At 42.6% G+C, this 10,000-nt stretch overlaps 1 protein-coding gene across 3 annotated transcripts in view; it reads right to left on the bottom strand.

Moving 5' to 3' along the window:
- Nucleotides 1-3,393: 3,393 nt before the first annotated feature.
- gng2 (guanine nucleotide binding protein (G protein), gamma 2) overlaps nt 3,394-10,000 on the bottom strand; it is a 15,658-nt gene continuing 9,051 nt past the window's right edge. For all 3 annotated transcript variants that reach the window (XM_012836737.3, XM_031580674.2, XM_031580675.2), the window contains 2 exons: nt 4,616-4,738; nt 3,394-4,392 (listed from right to left, as the gene is read on the bottom strand). In XM_012836737.3, coding sequence (XP_012692191.1) covers nt 4,264-4,392; nt 4,616-4,702 — 216 coding nt within the window. In that variant the 5' untranslated portion in view covers nt 4,703-4,738 and the 3' untranslated portion in view covers nt 3,394-4,263. The remainder of the gene's footprint in view (nt 4,393-4,615; nt 4,739-10,000) is intronic.

The raw sequence follows: 10,000 nt of genomic DNA, 5'->3' as shown, positions 1-10,000 counted from the left end.
TAGACAAGCTCTCGCTGAAGAAGTCCTTCTGATCTTTTTCATTGTAAATGTAATTTTTGTCATTGAGCTGTTTAACATAATAGACAGAGTGATAATATTTTGTTTTGCCATCATGAGCAAATTGACCTTTCTCTCAAAACTCTCATAAAACAGATGTTGAAAACATCCTTTTTTAAGCCAATGTAATATTGTCAAGAAAGTCCTATCTTTCCAGGATGCAGAAAAGCACATCCTTACATTTGTCCTCTCAAGACTTGACTACTGCAAAGCTTAACAATCTGGATGGATTAACGACTAACTAAAGAGCCTCCAGCCGATACAAAATGCAGCCACTCACACTTTCTAGAACTAAAAAAATATGAAGACATTTCTCCTGTACTCGCTTCTCTTCACTGGCTCCCTGTCAAACGTAGAATACATTTAAAAACACTCCTGCTAACATTAAAAGCTCCGGACTACATTAGGGATTTACTAGTACCGTACTGCCCACCAAGAACTCTTCAGTCTCAAAATGCAGGCCTTCTAGTATCAAAAATCGTGGACACAGAGCCTTTTGCTATCAAGTTCCCCTGCTTTGGAATTCTCCTTCCGTTATCCCAGAAGTGGACACCCTCTCTACTTTTAAGTCTGGACTTAAACTTTCCTCTTTATTACTCCCCATAGTTAGGAATGGTGTGCGGAGGTCCAGCACTCATTGCAGATCCTCTGGTGGAAAGAGCTGCCTTTGCTGTAGATTCTCTGCGACTGGCCTTGTGGTTGGTATGGTTATCTCAAGATCATCTTTGTGGTGGTACAGTATTTCCTTGCCACCGTCACCTTAGTGTTTGCTGTAGGGAGTTCAGGCTCTGGGCTCTGTAAAACGCCTTGAGACCTTTTCAATTCAATTCATTGGCACTTTATAAATAAAATTGATTTCAAATTAATTATATGCAGCTGTGCACAGCTGTGCGTAATTGTGATTTCAGTTTTTTCGGTAGCGTATGCAGAACCGATTCAGGCAGTTCTTCAGATATTACCATCTGCTAAATCAATGAATGCAAGCAAGCTCTGTGCCTTAAATTAGAAAGAAATCTCATACCATTGTCTACAGTGACACCTGTCTGAGAAAGAGTTTAGTGTTATGTGGAGTGCCACAAAACACTTCCCTTAGATTACTGGCCCTACAGCACCATCTAGTGGTAAAATTAAATTAAATCACTGCATTTTTTAACTGCATTAAGCAAGTCTGAGTCAGATCAGGAGCTTATTGTGCTTATTGTTAAAAAGAAAGTGTTTGAAATAAATGTGTTTAAATGTTTAGAAAAAAATGTATTATCATTTTATAAACCTGTTATCAGAGAGCAAATGAACTGGTCCCTGGACCTCCTTCTGCAAGTATGCCCACATGCACCAATATGGTCACTAGGCCTACAGGTGCTGAACAGAGCTGTTTAGTGAGTGGCTAAGACAATTGCATGGCACTTCAATGCAAATTCTTGAAAAAAATGCGTCAGCTGTATTCTTCTCGCACACCATCACATTGTATCTTTAATATTTACTTGCATGGTCACAAAGGCAGATTTTGTTATTGTTGTTGTTGTATCCTGCTGCTCAGGTTCTATGGTTGGGCAGTCACGGATCCTGGGTACAACATGCGGCACATGTTGCGGCTGTCACCAGCCAGTTGTGCATTGTTGTATCCTGCCACGCAGGATCAATGGTCGGGCAGTTGTTATACTGGTTAGGTTAGGTTGTTGGGTATGAGCGCTGACATGTGACAATGAGAGGATTGGCTGCTGTCAGAAGTTCCCAACCAATAGCACAATTTAGCATTTTTTCCTGTGTGTCACTTAAAATAATGCATGTTATCTGTGTGTTGCATAATAACACAGCATTTTGATGTATTGCTATTCCACCTGAACTGCAGTTTCTCCCCTTTAGATCCATTCCACCTCATTGACTGCATGTTGTCTGCTGCACTTGGTCTGATTAACCTGTCATTCTGGGCTCACTATGTACTGTGCATGTGTCTTAATGCTAGCTGGGATACTGATCATGGTGGAGACCCTCAGTACAGTATTAGTTCATTCTCAGTGAGCTCAGTCTTAACCATTTTGGAGAATTAAACACAAGATGGGATGACATTTGTTTCTATCAAAACATGACATATCCAAACAATGTAGCACTCCTGGGCAGGATGAGCAAAGATACAAAGAAAATAGAGGGAGTGAACAAAAACGTTTCATTTATATTGTCTTTGATTTATGTATAAAACTCCTTCCCTGTATTGAGGTGAAAATGCCATGGTACTGCACCCCCACATGTCAGCAGAAGGCCGTGTGCTTATTGCGCCGCTAGCCCAGACAAGAGGACAGTTCATCTGTGACACCCTTGACTGGGTGTGTCCTGTCTACCCCCTGATGACTGCCTCTGATCAAACCGTTTTACCTCTCAGGCTCCAGCAGTTCCACCGACACAGAGACTCACACGACACAGGTCACCCAGGGCAAATTTAGCATTTTTACCGTATTTCAACTGAACAGGCGAAAGCTTCTAAACACTAAACATATAGTGCTCCAGTTAATGTTAAGTGCTCTCGTGAACAGGAGCTTTCTTGTGTCCCTAACGAGTCATTGCCCCCTCCTCCATCTGCCTCCATGTGCCTCATTAGCCTGTGGGGGCCAGATGGAGCTTGATTTAGGGTGAGAGGCTGCTCAGCTGCGTCCCCCTGGTAAACTCTAGTCCAAGTTGACTCTTGAAGAAATGGAAATATTCCTCATACCTTCCGAATAATGTCAACGTTGCCGTACCACATGAAGTGGTGGTCAGACTTGGTACTCTACATTTAAACCTTTCAGCAATATCTGTAATTGTGTTTAGAGATATATAATAATGTGTTTAATGTGAATTAATATCAATATAATTGTGTCTTAGTTAGGGTATTTTATTCCTCATCCCATCATTTGCAAAGCTTTAAGTCATGCAGGGTGCATGGACAGTTGACTTAATAATGATATGCTTCCTTCCTGATGATTCGTATGTCATTATCATAACAAACTAATCTTGTTAGTGCACCGTGGTACACAATCAGACACAAAGGCAATGTGAATGGAGGCCTTCTGATGAAGTCTTAGTCTAACCAGCACTTCAATGTACCCCAACCTCTTCACTGCAATTCAGTCTCTTCTAACGTGTCTGGTGGGTAGATGCGTTGTGTTCATGTAGTGTGGTTGTTTGTAAACAGCTGCATCACCATTTGTCACATTCTCGGTATCTTTATATAGTTATTTCATACAGTTGGTACACTGCAGGTGGAGTCTTGGCATATTGTGACTATGGCGTCATAATTTGTGGTCTCCACGTGTCATAAGGCAATGCATTGTGGTCAAACAGCACAGGCCTGCCAGTCAAACGTGTTCGTCAAATCAGTTTCCCTCTTTAATAGAAACAGGAAGTGAGGTCAGCAGAGCACATCACAGCACAGTTTACTTGCTAGCACATTCATACAGAGTAGAAACAGGGAGCATCAACAGTCGTACATGGTTCATAGAAAGGAACCTGAAAAGATGGTGCTTGTTGTATAAATATTTACAAGCATTTCATAGAAAAAAAAAACATTTCCTTTTGTATTGATCTACTTTAGGTTTCTTCTAATCTACCAGTGCTTAAAAAAAATGCAACGTACATTGAAGATTCAATAGAAAGCTATCTAAATGATGTAGCCAAACCACATTATAATAAGGGAGGATCCATAGCTGAACACTGAAATATCAAACTAAATAAATGAAAAAAAAAACAACTGTAATACATCACATTTGCTTAACACAGGGAGGTCCTGTCTGTTGAAGAGCCTGATACCCTTATCCATACTCATGTGTTGAGCACTCCAAAAATAAGGTTTCTTCACTTTTAAAAATCCTCTACAATGGCTGTCAATGTTGACTCAGGGACCAGGATGGACGATATCCCTTGTTTGTTTATAAAAGTCTTAAAAAAAAACATGCATCACTTCCTCCCCATCTTACCGCTACACAAACTGTTGTTGATCACCTCACTGTGTGAGTGTGTGTTCATGTGCACGTGTGTGCATGTGTGTGTTATTTCTTATTTCCCTCAGTATGAGCATTTTAGGTGGTACAAGAGGATATCCCCCACCTACCACAACCATCACCACCACGCAATCTAAACACACACACACTTGCTAGAAGGGTTCTAAGTGTTGTGAGTCATTTTCTGGAATCTGTGGGCGGGGCGCCCGCTGCGTGCCCAGGGTGTGTCCGCCGCTCACAGGATGGCACAGAAGAACTTCTTCTCCCTGAAGGGGTTCTCTGAGGCGGGCATGGGCGAAAGGAGCGGGTCCTCTTTAGCGTGGGCCTCACAGTACGACATCAGGTCAGCTGCTGCCTTAGACACCTGATGCACACACACACACACAAACAGTGTACATACACACACACACACGCACGCATATTGTGTATACACAAATACACAGAGCACGCATACACATACACAGAAAGAAAAAAAGGATTTCTTTTCAAAAATATCATCCAGGACACATTTGCTTTTTAACTAATGGAGGCACCCACCAACATGCCCCCTGTTGTACAGGAGGACTATATTTGGCCCCGGCCCTCACCTTTATCCTGTCGATGTTGGCCTCCATCTTCAGCTGCTCCACCAACTTACGGGCCTGGGCAATGCTGGCTGTGTTGTTGGTTGCCATGGAGCTAGATTTCAGACCTTGCGCACAAAGAATGTTCTGGAAAAGAAAAAATGATGAGTGGATTTAGAAGGTAAGAGCAAGTTTATTTAGGAAATCACAGGGTTACATTCTCATTTTACCTCTTATCAGTTATCTGACTGCCTGAAAAAACGTATCCCGGTGAGTTCTGCTTTATTTACATAGCTTTACTTTCTCACTACCTTTCTGAAACCACCTCTCTGTCTGTGTGTGCTGGTGTGCGGTGCAAGTTCTGATGATGACCCTTCTCAGTCTACATATGTTTGGCCCCTGCTCTGTCACTGGATCACAGTATTTAGCCCTGTTCTGTCTGTCTGGACTTTCATGCCACCATGACATGAAATATTAGGACATCTTGGGATTCCATGTTTCTTTTTCCACATGTTTTTATAGCTGTATACAGGAAAAGATGTTGAAATGCTTGTGCCTTTGGTTGGGGACTTCCCACAGTCCTCTCACTGTCACATGCAAGTACTCATCACCAATAACCTCACCAATATAACAACTGCCCAACCACATATCCTGAGTGGCAGACTGAATTATTAGGGTTCCATGTTTCTTTTTACACATGGAATATGTTAAGGATGCAGTTGGCGATTCTGGCAAAGCCATCCTTCTGTGCTCCTGAAGCAATGTGTTACTTGGCTGGAATTGTTTATGGCTCACAATGTTTGTTTCCCATTTACAGATCCAGGACTGTGTACGAACACCAGAGATTTCTGAGCGTAAACACAGAATGGACAGCCAGAGTATCACTGAATTTCACAGTATTGGATCAGAATGGCGAACAGCACCTCTATCTTCCATCACAGTGGTTCTCAAAGTGGGGGGCGCGAACACTCTCCAGGGGGGGCGCGATGTCACAGACGGAGAAAAGAAAAAAACGACCGCCGACCTGTCACTGGTTAGTGAAAGCTCCCTCAGTGGCGAAATGCAAGGGGCTGGACTGACCCAAACAAATCAAATACTGTTTTGCTCCTGATCCACCAATCAAAACGGAGTCTTATCATTTGAACGCGAGTTGCACCCAAGCTTCCGAGTATAAAAAAAAAACCGCAGGCATGGTAAGCGCTCACCCTGAGACAACACTCTGCAGAGTTTGTTCAATGTCTCTTGTTTCCTCTATCATTCAGGTATTCATTGCTTAATAAACAGTCTTTTTAAAGACTCACTCCTTCCTTAGTAATACCTTACTGCACTTGCAGTAGGTCTATTCGTAGCCTATTCTAAGGAGTAATTTGCTCCAGTCTTGAAAAAGCTCGTAGCCCCGAGAGCTAGCCTAGCTAGCTACCTTCTTCCAACTGCAGCTAGCCCTTTTCTCCTTAACATCTACCTTTACATTTTTCGATCATCCACCGTGTTGCAACAAATAAAACACCAGCACTTGAATACTATTTTGTGCTGTCCCTGTCTACATTGTGTACAGTTCGTTTTGTTAGGAATTATTGCCTAGCACAGCCTTATCCATTATTCGTGTGCAAGTCGTTCACAACCACACATACAAGAACACGACGAACTGAAATGAGAACTTTATTAACTTCACACACACTGTATCAGCAAACAAACACAACTATGGACAAGTTTCTGATTCGTAAAAGTCAGAAAGAGAAGCCTGTGGACTTCTTTAAACATAAACGTGATGGCCTCCAGCAACAACGAACCACCATCTCCAAGCAGTGTCTGGAGGCATCTTATGTAGTTGCTCATAGAATTGCTAAGCTTGGCAAACCCCATACAATTGCCGAAACACTGATTTTGCCGGCCGCACAACAAGTGTAGAATAATGACAGGAGCTAAACTCAGCGCAATACCTATGTCAGTATCTCGCTGAATATCAGAAATCAGTTTGGGTCCTACAAAGAGGACTACCGTTAATTGGCCTGAGTTCGGGATCCATTTCCATCAGACATGAAAGAGCAGCTGAAGAGTGACAGTAGACTTAAGCATCTCCCCTCTTTCGTCATTCTGGGTAGCAATGATCAGCTTTGCGACATAGCCTTAGAAATGCTTCTCCTTTTCGCGTCGAAGACTGACTGCGCTCAAAACTAAATACCGCAACCGCGCACAGATCGAGGATGACCTGAGGATATGTTTGTCAAACATTGCCCCAAGATTTGAGGACCTTTGCAGTGCAAAGCAGGCTCATGTCTCACATTGACAGACCTGTAGGATTTTTTTTGTAAAGATCACAAGAGGCCCATAATAATAACAGTATCCTAATGATAGCAATAATAATACTTATTATGATTATGATAATGATAATAATAATTATTATTATGATTATGATGATAATAATAATACAATAATAATAATTGGTCGATAATCATTAATTATAATAATATTAACATAATGATGGTGATAATAATGAATAGCCTACTGATAGGCCTACTATTACTGATAATAATAATAATAAATAGTTATAATAATTGTCTGTATGGGCCTAACAATAACAATAGCCTAACCTTGACACGTCAGGCCTATCAATAACAATATGCTATCTACGGTATCTATCTATCTATCTATCTATCTATCTATCTATCTATCTATCTATCTATATATGGTGGTGTAGTTGAGGGCGGTGGCGGCGGGCCGCGGGCCGCGGGCGGCGCGGGGGATGGGGGGGCCCCGACTACCCCTAACCAGCTTTGGGGGGGCCCAGCTTGCAAAAGTTTGAGAACCCCTGTTCCATCACATCAGTGTTAAATGGAAACTATGCTGTGCACTATACACACACACACACACACCACCCTCACACACACACATACACACACACATTTGTAACAAAGTTACTGAGTTAAAACATGTGTGATCTACTGCTGCACAGCACTGAGCTAAGTCAGTGATGCATTACTAGCATAGGGGTATATGGTTTAACTCACATTACAGATTGATGGTGGGAGACAAATGCAAATTAAACATCAGGCTGGAGGAAATGTGCCTGTTGTTGCCTTGTCTTAACTTGCATTTTTCCCCTCTAGGTTCATTATTCTCTCTGCAGTTCACAACCTACTGCCTGCTGTTTGCTGAGTCATTGTAGCATCTCACTTCTCCTGCACACACTTTCACATATTGGAGCACAAGCACACACACACGCACACGCGCACACACACACGCACACACGCACACGCACACACGCACATGCACACGCACAGTGTGTGTCTACAGACACAGATCATTATGTGAGGATGCCACAGGGATCCTGATCACACACTGACACACACCTGTCAGTCAAAGGTCAGCTGTGTTAGAGGGATTGGGGTTTTTAATCTCAGCCTGACACCCCGCGGCCCTTGAAGTGTGACAGATTTAGCTGCACTTTCACCTTCCACCACAGGGGGCGTCCAAGTCTAAGCAGGAACAGTGACCTCTTTGAAAGCGTCAGCGGCCTGGTTTGCTCTACACAATTTCCACTGTTGTCTTTCATTTCCCCGGCTCTGTGTTTAGACTCAGTGTAAACTGGGTTTCATGCTATGCGTTCTGTTCTTTTTCTCTTATATGAAATGTCTTATGTGTGTGTGGTGGTTTTACCATCTGTTGTTGCACTGGTAACGTTACATGGCAGTGACGTTTTTTAAAAGCTCTTAATTTGACAAATCTAATTTGACATAATTTCATGGGAGTCCATGATATGCAGTGCAACTGGACTTAAAGTGGACTGGTTGACCATGACTGTGTGCTGTGTGAAAAGCTCACTGGTTTTCATGCTGGTGACCCAACTGACAAAAAAAATAGCTAGACCCGCAATAACAAAGAAGAGCTTTAAAAATACACACAGCTTTAGCAGTGAGCACTTAATCAGTGAAGGAAACCCTTTTACCACATTGAATGACAGGAATAAACCAAGCCAGAATGCTTAAATGAGCTTAAATGTATCTAATGTCATGGTTTACACCACACACACCTGCCCCACTGATGGATAAAATGGTTCAGATGGCATCTGTAATAGGGATTAACGTGCTATAAATGTAATATACACAATGGCAACATGAAATGTAAACTAGTTTACAGTGTAAACTCAACATCACTGTCTGTACCATTCACTGCATGAAAGAATATTTAAGAATCAATGAAAATATATGAGATAAATATATATATATATATATATATTTATCTCATATATTTTCATATAAGTAATAAATATATGTAAGAATATGCTCTTGTGAATTTCTGGTGCTCTACCTCTTGCAGAGTCAAACCCTCTCAAGAACGGTCCCTGTGTCTTCCCCACGGAGGGGAGCGATGGTAGCCTCTCACCACATTTAGCCTCTGACAGAGCTGCCAACTTTCAAGGCTGACTTGGCATGAGAATTGATCAAAACCGGTATATTTCTTTTGGCGTGAGGTGAATTGAAGTCAATGGATTTTTTTTTTCATGCTAGTGTGAGGCAGGATATGAATGCCTGTGTTTCCCACCAAAAGAGTGAGAGTTGGCAAATCCTGCCCTGGTGAAGCCTCAGCTCTTGACAGAGGCTGGTGGAGGCGCCAGGCTGCCTGCACAGAGCTCAGTAAATCAGCTCCCACACGCAGCTGAACACAGCTTCAGCACACACACCTTTGTTTCGGGGTATGTTTCTGTCTCTGTTTCTCCCTCGCCTTCTCCTTCCCCTTTTCTCTCTCTGTCCAGTTCTCTCATGCAATCTAGCTCCTTACCTTTTATGGAAATACAAGGGGGTTTATACCTGCACTCAGTAAACAAGTCATGGTGTGTGTCTGTGTGTGTGTGTGTGTGTGTGTGTGCGTGTGTGTGCGTGTGTGTCTGACAGAAAGAGAGTCTATGTGTGTGCTTGTGAAGACTGTTGTGCGAGTGCTGAATAAAAGGAGGTTTGTTTTGATTTCCTTTAATCTTGTGTCCTGGAGAGGGGCCCATATGTGTGCTCTTTCTCCAAATCTCTAACCCCCTCGTGGGGCCCGGAAGGCCAGCAGATCCCTCTCAAGGGAACATCCACTCAATCACTCATCAATCTATACATGTCACACACAGACGCACACACACACACACACACACACACACACACAGAATCACACACACACACACACATACACACAGAATCACACACACACACACGCACACACACACACACACAGAATCACACACACACAGAATCACTCACACACTTCACATTCACACACACACAGAATTAAACACACACACATTGCCAACACATACAAACACAAATTCACTCACACACACACACACACACACACACACACACACACACACACACACACACACACACACACACACACACACACACACACACACACACACACACACACACA

This window comes from Clupea harengus, chromosome 14, assembly GCF_900700415.2.
Source record: "Clupea harengus chromosome 14, Ch_v2.0.2, whole genome shotgun sequence".
Lineage (NCBI taxonomy): Eukaryota > Metazoa > Chordata > Actinopteri > Clupeiformes > Clupeidae > Clupea > Clupea harengus.
The sequence above is the reverse complement of the archived record's forward strand: the minus strand, read 5'-3'. Positions and strand labels throughout refer to the sequence as shown.